The sequence below is a fragment of the Gambusia affinis genome, linkage group LG05, assembly GCF_019740435.1.
Source record: "Gambusia affinis linkage group LG05, SWU_Gaff_1.0, whole genome shotgun sequence".
NCBI lineage: Eukaryota > Metazoa > Chordata > Actinopteri > Cyprinodontiformes > Poeciliidae > Gambusia > Gambusia affinis.
The window spans coordinates 14,440,916-14,461,953 of NC_057872.1; the positions used below are offsets into that span (position 1 = coordinate 14,440,916).

General features: G+C 38.7%; 1 protein-coding gene across 12 annotated transcripts in view; it reads left to right on the plus strand.

The window, feature by feature from the left end:
- LOC122831400 (titin-like) overlaps positions 1-21,038 on the plus strand; it is a 41,280-nt gene that overhangs the window by 13,658 nt on the left and 6,584 nt on the right. For 8 of the 12 annotated variants that reach the window (XM_044117540.1, XM_044117541.1, XM_044117539.1 and 5 more), the window contains exons 2-29: positions 909-2,302; positions 3,217-3,495; positions 3,593-3,697; positions 3,779-3,897; positions 5,571-5,789; positions 5,963-6,050; positions 6,393-6,545; positions 6,877-6,974; positions 7,581-7,753; positions 7,861-7,977; positions 8,600-8,806; positions 9,008-9,130; positions 9,247-9,966; positions 10,278-10,439; positions 10,552-10,683; positions 10,804-11,010; positions 11,122-11,304; positions 11,401-11,634; positions 11,729-11,902; positions 11,994-12,257; positions 12,335-12,502; positions 13,501-13,701; positions 13,862-14,053; positions 14,636-14,841; positions 15,862-15,930; positions 16,041-16,091; positions 16,664-16,726; positions 19,144-19,323. In XM_044117540.1, coding sequence (XP_043973475.1) covers positions 917-2,302; positions 3,217-3,495; positions 3,593-3,697; positions 3,779-3,897; positions 5,571-5,789; positions 5,963-6,050; positions 6,393-6,545; positions 6,877-6,974; positions 7,581-7,753; positions 7,861-7,977; positions 8,600-8,806; positions 9,008-9,130; positions 9,247-9,966; positions 10,278-10,439; positions 10,552-10,683; positions 10,804-11,010; positions 11,122-11,304; positions 11,401-11,634; positions 11,729-11,902; positions 11,994-12,257; positions 12,335-12,502; positions 13,501-13,701; positions 13,862-14,053; positions 14,636-14,841; positions 15,862-15,930; positions 16,041-16,091; positions 16,664-16,726; positions 19,144-19,323 — 6,273 coding nt within the window. In that variant the 5' untranslated portion in view covers positions 909-916. The remainder of the gene's footprint in view (positions 1-908; positions 2,303-3,216; positions 3,496-3,592; positions 3,698-3,778; positions 3,898-5,570; positions 5,790-5,962; positions 6,051-6,392; positions 6,546-6,876; positions 6,975-7,580; positions 7,754-7,860; positions 7,978-8,599; positions 8,807-9,007; positions 9,131-9,246; positions 9,967-10,277; positions 10,440-10,551; positions 10,684-10,803; positions 11,011-11,121; positions 11,305-11,400; positions 11,635-11,728; positions 11,903-11,993; positions 12,258-12,334; positions 12,503-13,500; positions 13,702-13,861; positions 14,054-14,635; positions 14,842-15,861; positions 15,931-16,040; positions 16,092-16,663; positions 16,727-19,143; positions 19,324-21,038) is intronic. The other 4 variants (XM_044117548.1, XM_044117538.1, XM_044117543.1 and 1 more) reach the window with 4 other exon arrangements.

Genomic DNA, 21,038 nt, shown 5'->3' on the forward strand with positions numbered 1-21,038 from the left:
TAAGCTGCTTGATTCTGAGCAGTGAAATATTCAGGCATGAAAAAGCTTCTTATGTCAAAGACAGCTGTCCTACATGAAATGATATAATCAATTTCTAAATCTCCCAGGACAGTTGTTATCTAAAAACTTGAATTGTAGTGGATAATTACCAAGATATTTTTTATCATGTCTTCACCAGATCTGCCTGTTTGCTAAAGACATGTAGAGATATTGTTCATCTACTATAGATAACTTTGTTTAAGGAGATAATCTGCTTCTCTGAGCAGGTAAAGGCTGGGACAAATATATATTATGCACAAATAAACCCAATTATTTAATTTACTCTAGGAAGCAAAATCTTGCTTGAACTTTTTTTTTTTAGCACACCCAAAATATAATACATCACGTAAAATTTTGTCAGACAAAATCCATTTAGAGTAGATAGCAGCACTGCTCATAGTTATTACTGATGGAGCAACTTTGTTGTTGTGAGCATCTTCCTTTTACCTGCTGAAGCCTAACTTTGTGTTGAAGCAGCCAAGAATGTGCTGCCAAGATGCTTTGGTATAAAATGCAGCTTCCTTTCTGTGATCCTTGGAAACAGCTCAGTAACACTGAAAATATCACACTTTCGGTCTACATTAAGTAACAACCTCCACGCCGAAGAGTGTTGTTGTCAGTGAAACCCAGTTGTAGCTTTTAACCTGATTGAATTTTTGTTTTGGTTAATGACCAGCATATCAGTCATTAGCCAGTTTTTTTTGTTTTTTTTGTTGCAACTCTATTCAGAACACTTGCTTAGGTTTTCCTCGTATAGCTGTAATATGCTGTTTGTTGCACTTTAGTAATTACCATCCACTGTAGTGTCACACACTGTGCTGCACTGTGACCTTTTTCAATATCTGACTCCCCTCTGTTCTCCTTCCCAGTGGCTACCATGACAACAGAGGCAAGTGCTGTGAACGAGGCCGACACTGAGGGCAAGCAGAAGAGCAGCCACGCACCACCAGAAGCCGAATCTGTGCAACAGGAGACAACTGCAACTGAGCAGGAGGGGGAGCAGTCGAGCAAGAAGGCCCAGGAGCAGGCTGCTGAGCCTGGGCCTGCGGACGTAGCTACCTCCCCAGAGGAGGAGCAGCTCAAACCTCGTACCAGGACCTCTGCCGGCAAAGGCCTCTCACGCCTCTTCTCCTCCTTCCTTAAGCGGCGCTCTCAGTGCTCGGACGGTGAGGGCTTTGAGGCTGAGAGAGCCAGCGACGAAAAGGCAGACAAAGAGAAGGCTGACAACGCTGAAGAAGAGAAGGTGGAAGAGGTGAAGAGTGAGGACAAGGAGACCAAAATAGTAGAGGACAAGTCAGAAGTCAAAGAAGTTAAAAAGAAGGAAGAAGATAAAATAGAACAAAAAGAGGAGAAAAAGAAGGTGGAAGAAAAGGTTGAGAAGAAAGGCAGTAAAAAGAAAAAGAAAGAAGCAAAGAAGAAAGCAGAGGAAAAAGATGAAGGCAAAGTGAAAAAGGACGAGACAAAAAAGGAGGAAGAAAAGCCCGAAAAGCCAGAGGAGCAAAAGGATGAAAAGATAAAGACAATTGTTGAAAAGGAGGAAGCAAAACCAGAGACAAAAGAAGAAGAAAAGAAGCAGACCACTCAGATTAAAGAGAAGGGGACAGAAGTTGGAAAGAAAGAAGAAGGCAAGGTAGATAAGAAGGAAGCTAAGAAAAAAGAAAAGGAGGAAAAGCTGAAGAAAAAAGAAGAAGAAAAAGCAAAGAGAAAAGCAGAGGAAGAAGAGAGGGTAAGGAAGAGAGAAGAGGAGAGGGCAAAAAAAAGAGAAGAAGAAAAAGCCAGAGAGGCTGAAAAGTTGAAAAAGAAAGAAGAGGAAAAGGCTAAAAAGAAGGAAGAGGAAAAAGCTAAAGAGGAAAAGACAAAGAAGAAAGAGGAGGAAAGAGCTAAAGAAGAGAAAACAAAAAAGGAAGAAGAAAAAACTAAAGAGGAAAAGACAAAAAAGAAGGAGGACGAAAAAGCTAAAGAAGATCAGGAAAAAAAGAAAGAAGAGGACAAACCAAAAGAGGAGAAACAAGAGGAAAAGGTAAAACATTTGGAGAAGACAGAGAACGAGGAGGAACAGACAGAAGAAAATCAGAAGGAAGAGGAAAAAGGAAAGAAAAGGGAGAAGGGAAAGAACAAAGGAAAGAAGGAGGACAAAGAGGAGACCAAGTCAAGTGAGAAGCAAGTGAAAGCGCCAATTGCAGCTCCAGAGCCAGAACTAAAACTTGAGCTGGACACAGAACAGGCTGGAGATCACCAGTCAGTAAGCAGCGCTGAGACACAGGTGAGACAAACCTGAGAGCTGGATTATCACTGAGCTCCTGTGGCATAGTTACTGTTATCCTAACTTATACCAAAGACTCACGTGCATACCGTAAAACCCATGAAAAACACCAGCCTCACAGGAAACGTCAATGTTCCTTAAGACTTAAATGTGGTTATGAACAATCATGAGGAGGGCACTGGGTGGAAAAATGGGGTGGGGGGGGGGTTACTGGTGTCAAGTTATATCAAGGTTTTAAAAGTCATAGCTCCAAAACTGCAGAAATTTTCAGACATACAGCTCTAAATGAGATGCCAGAAAGGGTGATAGATCTTACTGGTCTGTATGGAGTAGCACAGCTCTGCCCATCTCCCACCTGTTGCTATGCATTTTTGTTTTAGTTTTCAACCTTGAGACTCTAAGCAGCCAGTAAAAACGGAACCAATAAAAGGCTTATTTTGTGCCAGTAAATTTACCAAATGTTCAAATGTTCTTGCCTGAAGCAGATTCAGGAAAGTATCTTATTCTTGTTATCTCTGTAAAGTAATAATCAGTGTTATTTTAGCAGCAGTCAGAGTAATTGCTTTTATGTTTTAAATTAGAAAAAACATCTTAGTCTTTTTTTTGTTCTGCCATAAATACATTGATATGTTATGTTTTTAAGACCTTTCTTTATAGCTTGATACTGGCAACTTGCCTACTCCAAAAGCACAATGTATCATACAGCCCCATGTTAAGTCATGTTAAATTGGTGGCTATTTAGATATCAGTGAATAACTTTATTCATCCACTGATGTTTATGTTTATTATAAAAATCTGGACTCTGGTTGGAAAATGTAATTATGAAGTAAGTGTTTCCCATTCACATTGCACGTTTTGTAAAGTCTGATCAAAAGTGACATGCTTTTTTACATGTTTCATTTTAAACCAATCAGCCAGCTCCAGAGGAGCAAAAGGAAGAGCTGGAGATAAAGAAAGAGCCCGAAGTAAAAGAAGAAATAAAGGAGGGCACAGAAAAGAAGAAGGAGTCAATAGAACAGCAGGAGGTGACCAAAGGAGAAGAAAAAACAACAGAGAAGACAAAGAAAGAGAAACCTCCAAAACAAAAGAAGACAGAAAAGAAGGCAGAGGAGGCTAAAGGCACCAAACATCCAAAAGCCATGCAATGCAAAGTCATATTACTGGATGACACTCTGTTTGAGTGTGAACTTGATGTAAGAAAAACACCAATTTATACCTTGTTCTCTAATTCATACGTAATGCTGTATGATTATACATACTGAAGAATCTCTGTTATGTCCACATCAATAGAAGCATGCTAAAGGTCAGGAGCTTTTAACTAAAGTGTGTGACCATGTCAACCTCCTGGAGAAGGATTACTTTGGCCTGGCGATCTGGGAAACCCCAACCAGCAAGGTGAGCAACATTTTTATTTGATTAATAAAAACAGATGAAGACACTGAGCTGAGACTTGTGATTGTTTTTTCTCACCTACAGACATGGCTGGAACCCATCAAAGAGATTCGGAAACAGGTGTCAGGTGGCGTCTATGAGTTTACATTTAATGTGAAGTTCTACCCACCTGATCCAGCACAACTTACAGAAGACCTCACCAGGTATATACAACTGTACAACTTTAATGAACAAGTTCGAGTCGTACAACTTTAACTTTTCCATTGAAGTTATACGACTTTAAGAAAAAGTCATCTTTCAGAAGTCGCCCAGAGAGGGATGATATTAAAGGGATGGTTCATGACGTTTGAAGTGAGGCTTTGCCGAGAGGTTATTAGCAACCTGATATGTTACCTACAGTAGATAACTTTCTTAGCATCGTCTTTTAATAGAAATCCAGATCAGTTGACAGAGAGCCGGCTAACAGGTTGTCTGGGAGAAGTCAAGACCAAAGGGGACTTCTACCATCTTAAACAACTACAATCTCAAAAACATCCAAATTGTCTATGCAAATGCTAAGTGTAAGAACCTTTAAAGTGTCATTTGGTTCTCCGATGTTTTTAATTTTTGTCTTTTTGTTACAAAACTAAATTAAAAGAAACAGACATTAGCACAAACAAAAAGTTCAGATATGTGAATAATGATTGTTCATAAAGGATAATGAGGTAGAATTAGGTGCAGCACCGAACATATTGAGAACAGAACACGTAAAAAAAAGAGAAGTAAATGTCTTATTTAAAAAAAAGTAAGCAGTGTGCAAAAAGCAAAACAAAAAACAAACAAAAAACCCCCCCAGCATTTTAGATTAAATGTTCCCTTCTCAGTACATATTTCACACATGAATACCTTTAGTGGTGACTCCGACGTTAGTATCCCCGGTAGAAAACAAAAACTAGGGATGTTGAAATTCACTAAGTTTCATTGCAAGATGCAATACAAGATGCAATATAGCTGGTTAGAGCAGCTTTTCACCACAGCTGTAAAAAAGCTGTAAAAAGCTGTGAAGAAGAATATCTGAAAAACTTAATACCTTGACACAGAGCTGTTTGACATGCTATTGGCTGGCATTTGCAAAGCAGCCAATCAATTTTTCTCCGGACTGATTGACTGTACCCCCAAGAGCTAAAATGAGGAAGAACAAGTCCACTTTGTGGATCTATGCATGTTAAGGTATATTTAATGTTTGGACTATATAAAAATGGGCAGTTATGTTCACCGCTCATTCAGCTTTGCTTGAAACAAATTTTCACCACAACTTACACCGCATAGAATGGTGTGTGGTCTAAAATAAGTATTGTACATTGTTATTGACGGGTAAATTGTCTCGTCTTGTCTCATTTCGTGATTTTTTTGTTTTAAATTCATGAATTTAAAGGAAAGGAGCCAGATCCTTGGCAGTATGCCAAGGTACGTATCTATCAGTCACAGACCAGAGATGAACAATCCTATTAACATACCATTGATGTCTGTGTAAATAACCATCCTATTTAAGTGTGACAAATTTGAAAGGTCTTAAAATTAGCTTAAGCTGCTGGTGTTTTTGGGGGTTTTTTTTACATTGGTGCCGTTTTAAGACCAAAGAAATATATCAGTGTTGACCTCTATCGGTTTAGCTGATGGCTTCAAACTTCTGGGACTAACTCACCTGAATTTATTCTGAACAAAAGTGTCATGGGATATTTATTGGAAGAAAGACAATATTTGCTTTAAAACTCACCTCAAAAGTGATGGACTGTTTCTATCAGCTAATTCTTTTCTGTTTTCATTTTTCATTGTTGTTTGAAAACACTGTTGTCCCCTGTAGATATATTAACTCTTCTTTTTCTTTCTTTTGCAGATATTTCCTGTGTCTCCAGCTCAGGAAGGACATTATGCAAGGTGTTCTTCCTTGCTCCTTTGTCACCCTGTCCCTGCTGGGCTCCTACACGGCCCAGTCTGAGCTGGGAGAATATGACCCGGAGGTTCACGGGGCAGACTATGTTAAAGATCTGAACCTGGCACCCGGACAGAGCAAGGAGCTGGAGGAGAAAGTGATGGAGCTGCACCGCACTTACAGGTCATTAAAGGGCCATGGACAATTATTTGAAAATAATAGAAATTTGTCAGTAGATCATTTTTATTGTGGTTATTAAGTATGCGTAAGATTATTTTTGCTCAATTGAACAGCAAAGATTTTTGTTTAACCTTTGAATGAGTCTTCTTTAAAAATATTCTTCTTTTCATGTGAAGGTCAATGAGTCCAGCCCAAGCAGATTTGCTGTTTCTGGAAAATGCCAAGAAACTTGCAATGTACGGAGTTGACCTGCACCAAGCCAAGGTGGGTAATTTTACAAATTCTTTAATATTTTTAAAAAGTTTTTCCAGTTTGTTGTAATGCTTTGCAAATAAACTTGTGACAGAGATTTTTCTACCCTTCCTTTTTCATGTTCAGAATCTTGGTAATATTTTGCGGCAGCAGTCACATTTGCATCATTAAGAATTAATAACAAAATTGATGCCATAACCCTCTGAGATAAAAAAGAAAGGATTATAATGTTTCAAACCCCATGACCTCAGACAACATTAATTAAGAAAGAAAGAGTGCCCCCTTGTGACTGTTTTCTGAAAATATGAAGAGATTATGCCATGATTCTTATTGACATTCTCTTCTTGCGTGCAGGATCTCGATGGTGTTGACATCACACTGGGTGTTTGCTCCAGTGGTCTGATGGTTTACAAGGACAAGCTGAGGATCAATCGTTTCCCATGGCCCAAAGTGCTTAAAATTTCTTACAAACGAAGCAGCTTTTTTATTAAAATCAGAGCGTCAGAGGTAAAACTCAGGCAATCACTTTGATTTCAAGTCTGATCACAACATTTTTACTAATTCTGAGTGAGAACCTTAATTTCTGAGACCCACTGTCGTTAACTGTATATTCTTAGTTTTCTCATCCATTTTTTCACCATTACAATTAAACTGGTTATTGTATTGTTGAACTAAAATCTTGTTATTCCAATGACATGGATGTATTTGTTGTATAGAAGTTGATGCTTTTGAGATGCACACAAAAATGTAAACTTTATTTCAATTAACATCAAAATTATTTTTGTCATCGGTTGCAGGCAATGTCTCTTGATTTTGATTTTTATTTCTTCCCTTGCAGCAAGAGCAGTATGAGAGCACCATTGGCTTCAAGCTGCCCAACTACAAAGCCTCAAAGAAACTTTGGAAAGTTTGTGTTGAGCATCATACTTTCTTCAGGTATAGAAAGGTTTCTCTTCACTGCTTTGCCTGGGAACAAAGGATAATTCTCAGCTTCTCTGTATAGTCTTGATAGAAAATAGGCTACAAATCCACAGTAATTTAAGACTCATGTTGATGAGTATTTGGGAAAACGCTAAATACTCATCGTCCAAGTCTAAACAGTAGCCCTTTAACATTTGGTTGCATCTCAATAAAATAGTAGAAATTATACTTTGAAAAGTTAAACTCATTTTTACGTTCATTACACTAAGGATACATTTCAAGGATTTATAACTATTTATTTTAGAGAATCTGGTTTACAGCTGTTGAAATCTTTCTCAGTAAAGTTTGAATATCTTCAGACCAAGTTAAATCATCTTTAGTAGAGAAATGTAAGTTATGCTTTACACAATCACGGAAAACTGCTGACTTTATACGTGTAAAATTGACAGTCACTGACAGTCTCCAGAAAGAGTGTAAGCTACAAAGGTCGTGGCTAAAATAAATGTTTTAAGGAATTTTACATATTAATGGAAAGTTTGCACCTTTTACAACTCAAACAATTTTATGATCTAATTTTGGTTCCGAATATTTTAAGAAAAAAAATTTGTGTCTTTTTCTCAGAGTTCCATCAGTGGAGGCTCCATCGTCCCGTCGTTTTCTTGTCTTGGGTTCCAAGTTCCGGTACAGCGGCCGTACTCAAGCCCAGACCCGGCAGGCGAGCTCCATGATCGACCGCCCAGCCCCTCGATTCACACGCTCTGCAAGCAAGAGGCTGTCACGTAACTTGGACGGAGGTAGGGTAACGTGTGTGTCTTGTTTTTAAGAAACAAGCTTATAGTTTGTTTCTTGCTATAAGCTTAAAGGTTAATAGGTAACATTCTGACTTGTTTTACACTTGCAGCTGGAGATGAGACTCTCCAGTTTCTGCAGCTACTCTCTGCATCAAGCAGATCTGAGGCTGATGATTGGTCATTGTTGATAACAACACGCAAATACCGGCCTTCTGTGGAATTTCCAGGTACCAGGATGCACATGAGGCAGATACATTGCTGGTTTCTAGCTAATTGCTTTCAGCGTCATCGCTTTTATCAACATGCTTTCACATTTTTACTTGCTTTTATTGCTTTAACATTTAAAAATGCAGCTCTTCAACTTGGTAACTATGACCAATTTTGGATGTTCAGTTGTTTTTGACTGCTGTGCATGGTAAAAGGAACACAAATATTCCAACTTCTTGTTTCATTTCTCTCAGAGTCATTTCCAGTGTTGAAGTTGTGCTTCCTCATTTTAAAAATGGAGAGCTTCATCTCACAAATGGCTTTCACCTCATATTACCTCCTAACTGAATAACTCACTCATCACTTCTGCAGCAGCATTCTTTAATCGAGGTTGTGCAAGGTAAAATGATAAGCCATTTTGCTCTTGTTCTAGAAGATGAGTTGCGTTTTTCATCTTGCTGACACTAACCTCATCTTTTTGGACTTACAATAGTCCAGAGAGTCCAAAGGTAAAAAGAAAAATAATGCTTGCACCTAACTAGTCTAAAAGCCTGCTTGAAGCACCGTGAAGCATCCACAACAGTCGTCGTCTGTTCTGCAGAATCATTATGTAACTTCAATCACTGCACCATCTCTTCACAGCCAGAGGGGAGTCTGAGCAGGCTTCCTCTCAGTCCAGGGAGGAAGAACAGTCTGTGACCTGGAAGGGCACTGAGACTGTAGATGGTGGCTCTCAAATTATCAGTGAACAGCAACAGCAGCACCTAAAGGAAGGCGAGTGGTCTGACCTTCTGTATCATCAACCTTCTGTAGCCACTGTCGAGACTTTTGATTTTGTGGAACACCAAGGTACCTTCACTACAGATACCCATCCGCATTTCTATTGTTTGCTATTTTGAACACAATGTGGCTGTTTAAAATGTTTACAAATGGGTCGTTATTAGATTCCCTCAGTATGATAAGCTGAAGTAAGCATGCTACTGTTTTGCACAAATTGAAAAGAACAATTAACTAATTGTAGCACATCATTATTATAATCTCTGGTGCCAGCCAAACCCAGCTCTGAATATTCCTCCTCTCCGGACCCTCTACATAAACCTACACCATACCAGCAGGATGACTGGTTCCTGTACTTTGGTCGGTTCTTATCTGAGTCTGAAGAAAATATTTTGTGTGAGTTGTTTGGGGGAATTATTCAATTTTTCAAATTTATTTAATACAACTTGTTAACAGCCTGCCATATGTTCTAGATTAGTTAGGTGTTTGATTGATCTTTTTGCTCTTCTCAGCCTCTCGTAAAATCCAGTCCCAGATCCGTTTGGAGGAGCTTGTCACATCAGTGGTCAAACAAGGAGAGACTACTGAGCAAGTCATTGAGAGACTGCAGAAGTCTGTGATCTTGATAGATACATTGACAGAGATCAAAGATCTGGAAGGGAAACTGAGGAAAGTGAGGGACTTGGAGGAAAGACTACAGGAAGCGGGTGAGGTGTCAGAGAGGATCCAGAAAGTCATTGAAGAGCAATTGGGGCAAGAAGAGGTTGAAAGGTTAAGAGCAGAAGAGGGGGATTTGGATCATGTGGTTTTGCAGAGATTTATGAAGACACTGGAGACAGATGAGGATGAAGTGGATGAACTAGAAGAACAAATTAAAGATGTGTTTTTAAAAGGATTGGTGCCTGAAGAGGAAAACAAGCTGAATCAGTTAGATGGAAGTCTGAAGGCTAAGGTACGAGAGATACAGAAGGAATGGCAGGAAGAAGGACAGCAGAAGTTTGACTCTTCAGAAGTTTCTGGGGCCACTTCTGTTGTGATTCTGCAGAAGGTTGACCGCAGGAACGGGAAGAGGGTGATGATTGTGGATGAGAGGGGGGAGTCAGATGGGATGCTGGAAAAACAGACCCAGAGAGAGGTTACAGAGAGGCTTCATTTTGGAAATCCGGTTCAGGAGGAAAATGAGGATGAATGGTACCTGCTTTTGTATTGCCCACCAGTTTTCAATCCATCAGGTACAGTATGCTACTCTATGAGCCATTTTGACCTTCTACTAATCTTTCTAATGCTCTAACCAGTTTGCAAGAGATGGTCGTCATGTGGCAAATATTAATAATACATTGACCAACTACTACTACTGTTTTTTAAATTGTATTTGTGCTCACTGCCATTGTGCTTCTTTGTGGATTAGAAGGTTGCATGAGAAGTTTCTTGCAGGAACAACCTCACGTGGACATTTGCTGCTTTTGGCCTGCAGACCACATTGTCGCTGTTCAATTGTTCAATTTCTTTGCATCCTTATCTTCTTGATTATTCACTGCTGTAGATGAGAGCACGTATTTAAGATCAGTGGTGAAGAGACATGTAGGAGAAGAGGAAATTAAGGAACAGCCATTGATCATGCAACAACCAGCACTTATGGAAAGGGTGGATGACTGGTTTGTGTTGCTAGCGGAGCCTCCAAGAGAAACCAAATATGCAGAATCAGGTACTGTTAAAACGGTGTATGCTGTTTTTGCAAATGAACAATGCTCTTTTGCACTGTCTTGGTGTTTGTTGATAAAACATTAAGAAAATCTTCCACTGGTTCCATTTATCAGTAGCAATGAAGGAAGCCCAGATGGATGAAGGGCAGTTTGTCCCTGTGGTTGAGGTTTCAGAAGATTACAAGGTGGAAATTGAAGAGAGACAGATGATACAAGACACTCAAAGGGAAACCTGGATAGAACCAGGTACTGCTAAAACAGTGTGTGCTGTTTTTGCTCTTTTGCCTTGTATTCTGCTTGCTTGCTGATAAAATATGTGCTTACGTCTGTGGATTGAAAAAGTCCTCTCCTGCTTCTATTTATCAGTAACAATAAAGGAAGCCCAGATGGATGAAGGGCAGTTTGTCCCTGTGGTTGAAGTTTCAGAAGATTACAAAGTAGTAGTTGAAGAGAGACAGATTACCCAAGAGGCTCCAAGACGTCTTAAAGAAATCCGGCCAGTGAGTGAGAGGGATGATGACTGGTTTGTGTTGCTGGATATTCCTTCTAGACAAACTACATATATAAAACCAGGTACTGACAAACATACTGTTTCCCATGCTGCCTTGCAGATTAATTGGATCAGTTACCTTATTACAACCAGGAAAGACTGAATTATGCTTTATTTTGGTTTTGTTGTTGAAGTGAGTCTACCAGGAGGTGTCTCCAAATCCCAGATTGAAGGTGTCCCAGCTGTTGATCAGGGAGACAAAAGAGCTGAGATTTTTGTAGAGGATACTGAAATAAAACAAATACCAAGGCAAGCAGAAGATGACTGGTTCATTCTGCTTGATCTTCCAGATAGGGGAACATCATTTCTACAGCCAGGTATTGCTAATACACACTTAAATCCAAATCTGTCCACTGAGTTTTAAGTCCATTACAGGTCTCTGACAGCACTGTTTACTTTTGTTTTATCTATAGCATCAATGCCTGAATATGTTCAGATTCTTCCCAAAGAAAGGAAGACAACTGTGATTGTCTCAGAGGCAGTAGAGAAGACAAGGGAGGTTGTAGTTGTAGATAAGGAGACTGTGACTCAGAAACATGTCAAGAAACTTCCAGAGCAGATAATGTTGTATCCAGTGAGAAACCAAGATGATGATTGGTATCTGCTGCTTGACATACCTCCCAAAGTAGAGTCTTATATTCCTCCAGGTACTTTTATCCTGTAAATGTCTTTATTCAGAGAAAATGCTTACAATATGTTCAACAGGAGTCAAAAGTAAATGTCTGTTTTATTTTTTTCCAGTTTCTGTGCCAGAAAAAGCTAAAATCAGTCCAGTTGTTCCAGTTGAAGCAAAACGTGTAGAGCAAAGGTTATATCCAATTAGTCCACAACCTTTCCAGCCTCTTCCAGAGACAGATGATGACTGGCTCATTCTGTTTGACATTGTTGGTGACAAGCCAGTTATCATACCCACAGGTATAAGATCAATTTATGTTGTAATAAAATGTTTTAGTAGATTCATGTACACAAGTGAAACTCAACCACTTGGATGTTTTATGTGCACCAGCTACGCCGGCTGAGGCTGTTCAAAAGATGGCAAAGACGTTTGAAGTCGAGGCGAAAACTGCAGAGATTGCAGCATACAAGGAAGTAAAAGCCACAGAGATTAGAACATATGAAAATGTGATAATTAGTGCAACCAGCAGACAAGACGGTACTCGTTCTCCTAAAATTAGGCCAAGTCGACCCCCACCTCTGTCAAACATGGAAGAAGATGATTGGGTTGTCTTGTTTGACATTACTCAAGAAAAACCAATACCTGCTTCACCAGGTACTTTTAATTGGCTAAAAGCAGTCTATACTCTGCTATTTTCTTAAAGTTTATCAATCCTAATTTTTCTGTGTCAGTTGCTGAGGTTCAAAGGGTTGTTAAGACACCCGTACCCGGTGAACCAAAACCAAAGTTTGTCAAGGAGGATCTGAGGCCACCTGCTGTGACTGTGATTAACCTGCCACAACCAACATATGAGGATGATGATTGGTTTGAGCTGCTAGATGTGGCAGCAAAAGTATCAGGTAGTATGCTATTGCTGTTTGCCTATTGCAATTAGGCAGATATATTGTTTATTCCACAGTTCAACCAGTATTCTGTTACTTGGGGTTAGAGATGCACCAATTACTATTTTGTTGAGGTCACTTTTTTACTTCAATTGATTCCCATTTTTTCTCCAATAGATATATTTTTTTATTGGTTTTGACATTTAGAATGATAAAAACAAAGTTCAACATGCTATATATTAAATTAATCTCACAAATGTAAGTAGTAATGGATGTTATGTGCAAGTTTCATATGAGCAACAATTATAAAGCAATCACACTATCGCTTTGATCTTCAAAGGCCAATGTAGGACCAAAGTATCTTGTGATATGTTGTAAATGGGTATCACAAATAAAAATTTCTCACCAAACCATTTTTATTCTGGATGTTAATAACTAATTAATATTCAGTCAACAGATATTAAAGGCATCACTCTACCTTAAAAGTGATGGCTTGTGAAAAATTTAAACAGGGCCTACTTTTCAAAGTCCTGTTGTAGCTAGCTGTACTGCAGTGCTAGAGCCAGCTTTAATGTAAATAGGTGCACCTAGTCTTATTTTTTGCAATAATATCTAAATATAATCATGTCGTTGCTGTTTTTACGTTTTTAACTGTGAACCTTCTGCTGAATTGAGTAACTCCTTTGAACCCCAGTTTATGGGCCGCAGGTCCAGGGGCCTACAATGCTAATCCGTACTAATTTTATAAATGGTTATATTTCTTTTTTCCTCACTAAGAGAAACTTCCACAATTAAAATATGAGTGTCACAAGTTGGCATGTTGTAGTGTGTTTATGGGCCAACAGGAAAATCATGTCATTCACATCAAATGCAGAGAAATTGGTGCATCTCTACTTAGTCTGAAACGGCATACTTATTGTTGGTTTTGTTGAGCTTTTTGACATATAGATTTAAAAATGGGAAGAAAACCCCCAGAGTACCTTTCATTTCAATTTTTCCTTTTGATCCTGTGCCAGTGGCTGTGGAGCAACGTGACTTCCCTGTTCCTGAAGCAAAAACAGCAAAAACGTTTGTAGCCACAGAGAAAAGAACACAGCAGAGGGTTACTATTGTGGATGAGACTTGGCACAAGAAAGAAGTAGTGAAGGAACGTCAGCCCCAAATAGAAGTGGAAGACGATTGGTTTATTCTTCTGTCTCCAGCCCTAAAATCATCAGGTATATTATGAAAGAGGGGTTCAACGAAACACGTACAAATTACTTGTGTAAATTCTTCTGTGACATTAAGTCATTCACAGTTTTATGCTAGAAAGGCCCTGAGGGCTGTTGATGCTTTTACTTCTATTCCACAATAATACCTAGTTCATATCTATGCTAGTTGCTGCCCCTGAAAGCCTCAGGGTCCGATCAGAGGTCAGAGTTCCATCTGCTGTGGCCACAAAAAGGGTTGAAATTTCTGAGAAGAAGCCACAGTTTGAAATGCGGATCCTTGAAGAAAGGCGTCCACTCATACACACAGATGTCACTGATGACTGGTTTGTTCTGCTAGATTTTGATGCCAAAGAGTCAGGTACCGTTTACTTTTTTTGTGTGTGGAGTGTTTTTGACTAATGCTCACTTGTGGGTTTCTTTGCGTCATAAAACATTTACTAACATTTGCTGCCTGGATACACGGGCTGATGCCCAGGCCACTTCTCACATTTTCCACCTGGCAGTTTTTGCAGGCTGAAGAAATAATGCTGTTTCGTTCTCAACATTTGAATGAGAAATGAACATTTCGCCTAATATGCTACTTAACAACTGCTTTTGCCCGACCATTGGATTATCTTATTTAATACACGGTGCTTCGATCATGTCATCCTGAGGATTTCTGCTTCTTGCCTAAGTTTTATTCTCGTATGTTTTTCTTTTGAAACCAAACGTGCTGAAAACACATGAGGTACAGTATATGCTTGCAGTTTTTGCATTTATTTCATTACAGGGCAACTGAGTGTGGTAAGTATGGTTGCTGATTGTGACAATGTTGCATTTTAAAGCTTAACAATGTGCAAACATATGACAAAATACCTTAGTTATTAAACATGTTAACCTAAGAACAGCAAACATAATATTTCTTTCTATTAATTTCAGTTTTTCTTACATTTGTCTGTAGTTGTGAGCTCGCAGAGGGGCACACGTCCTGTCAGTGCTCCAGTCTTCTCTCAGGCTGCGCTGGCGGATGCAGGGATCCCCATGGCTCCCTTCGACCAGCCCCAGACCTCTACTCCCATAAAGACCAGCCGCCTGGAAGAGAGGAAGCTGGAAGTCACGATAGAAGCTGCAGAGCCCTCAAAAATAGAGGCACTGTCTGAGGTCAAGGTATTTAGCTCATTTATTTACTCTTGTATCTGTCTGGGCTGACAAATGCACAAATCTCTAAAAGAAACACAGTATAAAGTAAAATAAAGATGTGGACAAATATCTTGGCAACCATTGTAAAGATGGGTAAAAAGTGTTAGTACACCATAGATATTTTTATAAATAGCAGTAGCGTAGTACCACAGTTAATTTTTTACAAAAATCCAACCTTTAATTTGATTACATTTATTTTTCAATGGGGAAAAACATCCTATGTTGAGAAAATAAGTTTTACCATTTGCTGTTGATAAAAAGTGTTGGCATAATTGTGTGAGTGATGCCAGAAAACAGCCATTTCTGTGCTCCCGTCTCAAACATAAACATGTAAAGTTTGCCAAACTTTACTGGAACTGTGTGAAACAGAAGATGAGTATGTGGAAAAGCACACATTAACATATTAATATATTTTATAAAATTTTCCTTTGGAATCTATAAAGTATTATGAATTTGAATTTGAATAGTGCATTACACTGTTAATCCAGTTTGACCTGTCGGGAGATTTGAATAAAAAAGTAAAACAAGAACTAGAATGGCTGATAATCTAGAGAGGTTTGCAAAGAGAAATGGTCAAAGATCTCTCTCTATGCTTCACTTCTTTAGAAATGTGAACAAACACTTAGTCTTCTCCACTGCAAAAAGATAAATGTATAAGGTCTTGTAATATAATGGTTCTACTGAAGTAGGAAAACAAGAAAACAGTTACTGGAATTGTCAAAATTTCCGACATTCAAAATTTAAAATTGAATTTGCTTTAAGGCTTCTTAAACATCCTTTATCAGGGTTCCAACTAAATTTGTCTGCATCTATAATTGTATGTCAACTGTATAAAAGCTTTATGCATTTAAGGTAAAATCTTATCTATGATCTTGAATGTTTGAAAACATGTTGAAATTGTTACTGATTCAGAAAGAACACCTAAGAGCGTACAGTGAACAGAGATTTTTTATGCATGAGCGTAAACTGTGTCTCTTGCTGCTGTAGTCAGCAGCGTCGAGGGAGCAGAGAGACATAGAATCTTCACTGATATCCACCATCAATGGGTACATTCAGGTTAGTGGCAGGCTCAAGCCTGTAGCACTGTCCCTCACAGGACATGGTTTTTATTAACACGACTAGCAGAGGGTGCTAACACATCTTCCTCTCTCCTCCCCCCGGAGTAGCACGAGTCTGAGAGCGAGAGGACGATCATGGAAGGGGTGCAAATGCGAAAGGTCAGACTCTCGGTGCCGCTCATGCGTTTCTCCACTTCCGATCTTTGCATCTGAAAGGACTAATGCCACTCTCTTATCATGTTCTGCTTCCGTACAGCTAGGTGAAAACTTAAATATATCAGGTTCAAGAGATGTACAGTTTATTTTTAAGAAGTAGAAGAAATGCAGTTACGAACAAAATGTGTAAGAATTTGGACTTGAAGACTACTCTTGAAGCAGTCTGATTTATTAAGTATTCTTTCCTCACCTCAGTATAAGTTATAAGTTTTAAAAGTTTTGCTTGCTGTTTTAACACTGGAATGCACACATGCATGATCTGAGACTAACAGGTGTTTCTGTTTAGTTTTTCACTATAGAAGTCCTTCTTCTTTGCTAGTATAGAACAGTTTTGGTCACTTTGCACCAAATCATTTTGCATGAACGCCTCTCTGTTCTTTCCCGTCTGTTGTGTTTAACACATTAGTGAACTTCATAAAATGCATGTCTACCGTGTAGCAGTGTGATCCCAGCGTACAGGGAAACTGAAACAAACCCACACTTTTTTTGTTTTTTGTTCTTTTCATTCTTCACAGAAAAGAGCTAAGAAAATTGAGGGTGACTCAATTTATATCAGACATAGCCTGTTAATGCTGGAGGTTTGTATCTGTTTCAGAGCTCTCAAGCTGCATTTTTCTTGCTCTTTGGCACACCGGCTGCTGCTGTTTAATCTCACGCTTGCATGAGGCATGACTCACACTATTTCTCGCATCAGCAATAAGTAATTGTGTGGCAAATTGACTTGGTTGATTCAGGAGAGTGCTGCTGAATTTTTAAACACTTGTTTACACAAAGTCTTTACGTTTTGATTCATTTACTTGTTCTAATTATGATTTCTTCAGAAATAAAATCCAGAATAAAGAAAGGAAAAATTATTTTTAGAACCTTTAAAAGAACTTTGTTTTGAAGTTTATTTATTAAGTAATTTACCCACTCTAAGATTAATATACTTTTAAAAATGTTGAGTACAACCAGAGAATGATGTCATGGTTTTCTAAGCTTCTGATAGGCTCACGCTTTCTGACATTATTTAGGTGTCATTGTTGGTTTATTGCAAATCATTGCTTCAAGCAAGTTGCTTTGTTTGTTAGACACCATGGGGAAGTCAAAAGAAATCAGCTGAGATATCAGGAGAACTATGGACTCCAAAAGTTAGATACATCCTTGAGTATAATTTGCAGATTCCTGAAGGTGCCAGATTCATCTATACAAACAAATACAAATATAAGCACCATCTGAATGTCCACTCATACCGTCCAGGAAGGAGACATGTTATGTGTCCCAGAAAAAAGGCGTGTTTTGGTGAGAAATATGCTCATCAGCTCCTGAAGCTGGAAAGAAAGTACCATTATCCACAGTCAGAACTGTGCAACACAAGGTATGAGATCCATTCCAAAAGCAACAAAAAAAAAAAAAAATGCAACAGTTTGGAAATGTACTAAGGGATAAATATCTGAATATTTTGAAACATATCTTGTGGATCATTAAAAAAAAATGATGTGTTGAGCATTATAAACATTGTTATATTTGGAGAAAAATTGGGAAGCATTTTAGTCTGATGATACCATTCCAACTAGAAAGAAATGGAGTGGCAACATCATGCTGTGGGTGTGTTTTGCTGCAGGGAAAACTATTGATCTTTACAAAATTAGATGGCATGGAAATATTAACGCATCTTCTCAAGACCTTCTTAAATGGGTCTTCCAGAGAGTAAATGACCCAAATTAGGACGTCAAATTAGTTACAAAGAGACTTACGAAAAAAAAAAATTGTATTATTTGAGAGTGGGCTTCACAACACTGTGTTTAGTCCTACAGAAAATATGTGGGCAAAGCTGAAAACAGATGTGAGTGAGCCAGGTGCTTGAACTACACCACTTTTATCGGAAAGAATTGGCTAAAATCCCAGTACTTATTGTGAAAGGTTTGCGGAAGAATACCCAAAATGGTAACCTGAACACAGGTTATGCAGTTGGGAAGAGAATTTAACCAAATGCTAAAAACAAATATGTAAGACTGTGAATTGTAAATTTAGTCTCATCAAGACACATCTTTCCAAAACTGGGGATAAAATCTGTGATCAGTGTATGTTCAGTTTATAGTTGATCTAGCTGCTTCGTTTGTTCCAGATATAGATTTTTTCTTGACCATCAGTATTCTCCTGATTCTGCTTTTGCTCATTGTCTTTCTTGATTACCATAAATGCTCTGCACTTTTGCAACAGTTCTAACTAATAAGTCACTGGCTGTAGAATAAAAATCACAATAATTAAAATTCTTTGTTTTGTGTGATGTGTAGCCAAAACAACTTTTGGAGAAACATTGCTTTCAACCACAACAACCAGTTCTTTTATACAATCTGCAGTTGATTTTGCAATATGGCTGCCACCATCTTCTTGACCATTCCAACTTGCTGCCAAATGTTGCCAAATCAGCGCTTCTTCTGTCGCATCGGTTCATTTCTTCCAAATGAACGTGTCTCTTCTACTCAGGCTGCGTCTTCAGCAATCTCGACCATGTCCGCCGTCTTCACTTCTCCTGCCCTTTGATTTGCAGCCTGTTTTCTTGATGTTTTTATTGCAATTTCAAATGCTGTGGAGTTGAAATCCTTATTGATCGAGTTCTGCTTGTTTAAAACTACAAATCAGTCAGTTGCCAGACTTCAAATGAAGTTTGAAAAGCACCGCTGATTACCCGTTTTGAAAAAGCCAAGCATTTGTACTTCTATGAAGAAGTACAAACATCTGGATTTATTTTTCTCCCCTAATATTTTTCCCACAGAATTACCTGCTAACTCCGCTTCTGCTTATTCATGAAACCAGCAAGAAAAGACTCACAGATGGTCTAGCAAAGCAACATCATAATCTGATGCTTTTCTTTGTTTATTTCCTTCTATTCCCAATATCCTTCTCTCTCCATGCGTCTATCATTGCCATGGTCCCTTCCATTTATCACGTTCTGTACCCTTCTCCCACAACACCTCGTCCTTCTCCTCTCAACTTTTTCTGACTCGTGTAGGAGTTTGATAAGCCTCAAGAGGACCTGCTCAGGCATCACGCCAGCATCAGTGAACTGAAGAGGAACTTCATGGAGGCTGTGCCGGAGCCGAGGCAGAGTGAATGGGACAAGCGTCTGTCCACGCACTCTCCGTTCCGTACCCTGGGCATCAATGGCCAGCCGCTGCCCAGTGCAGATGGGGTAAGTCCTGCGGATATAATTCCTTTTTAATTTAAATCTTCCAGTTTTGGAGTTAGAGGGAATTTTGATGGTCAGTTCTGAACTGGCACATTATTTTGGGTGCTGTGCAGTCATATATCAAATAAATCTCTATTTTGCTGTAAACGTTGCATAAGATTTCAGTTTTCTTTAATAAATCTGCCAACCATGCAAAATGATAGAGGAAGGACTCGGTCTCTTCCAGCTGCTATTCTTGATTATCTTTATGTGATACTGTGTGCAAAGTGAATGCATGTACTTCTCTGATGATACTGATGGCACGTGGTATGCAGCACATGCATGTGTATGAAGAATGCAGTTGGACTGGTGGAACGAGGCCTGTGCTTTCGTTCTTTCACTGTTGAGACAGACAAGCGTCAGGCGTCTGTTGGACTGGTTATCCAATCTCTGAGAAATTGGGTCGTAACTCCACTGGTTGTGTCCGAACTCCTGACATGTTTGTGTTGCATGACTGACAGACCTGACTCAGAAAAAAATACCGCATGACTAAGATATGAGCATTTTTCTTGAAGGCTTGCACGTCCTGACACAGAGCAGTGCTTCCTTTGTTGTCCTTTCCTCTGCTCTTCCTCCATTGCTTTCTTTCTGCTTCTAATCCACTTTCTTTGCTTCTGCTTTAGTTCGGCTGTTATGTGTTATGAATAAAGTTTCATCCACTTTTGCAAATGAACTTTTAGTGCCTTGCAAAAGTATTGTGAATGTTTCACATTACAAATGCAAACTTTATAGTATTTTATTGGAATTTTATGTGATATAATGACGTGCCACACACTTTAAAAAAGGAATTAAATAAATTCAAGATGAACAGATGTACATTTGTATTCAGCTCCACTTACTCAGGCTTGAGAATTTGTCCCGATAGGACAAATCTGTCCTATCGGGGATGTTGGCAGGATGGAAGAAATTATTGACTGCCATCCTGTAACATCATACTACAAACCTACCATAAGCCATGTAGGAAAAATAAATTATCTGGAAAAAAGTCAGAAGAGACCAAATTAAACTTGTTAGACCACATGTAACTCTCTACGTATCTGAAAACTAACAATACACATCAACTTAAGAACAGCATCCTGACAATGTGACATGGCACTGGCACCATCATGCTATTAAAGTGTTTTTCTTTAGCAGAAGCAGGAAATGATGAGCATAATTCAAGGCAATCCTGAAAAAAAAACAAAAAAAAAAAAAACATGTTAGAAATTGTAGAACATTCAAGACTAGAGAGAAAGTTCACCTTCCATTAGGAACATGAGAAACAGTGCTATATTGTTTGTCATTTAGGTAAGTGTCCTTGCATAAATCATTATAGGAATCTGTAGAAAGACTCAAATATTGATGTTGACAGATACCTCTTTATACACATCAAAACCATGCACTACTTCATGTTGTTCTCTCACACAAAATCCCAGTAATATACATTGATGTCTGTGATTGTAATATGTGGTTGATGGGTTACATTTTCATCAACATGCGGTCAAGTCGTACAGAAATCACAGTGCGGAAATGAAACAGGGCCCAGGCAGAACCTGCTTACTGTCAGCAATTATCAGCTTGAAACATCAAGTATCCTGACAGAGATTGCTACTAATTTTACATTATTTATCATTCTGTGATTATTGTGAGAGGATAAACCATCTAAGCAGACAGACTCTTATTTAATTTGGACGTACTGC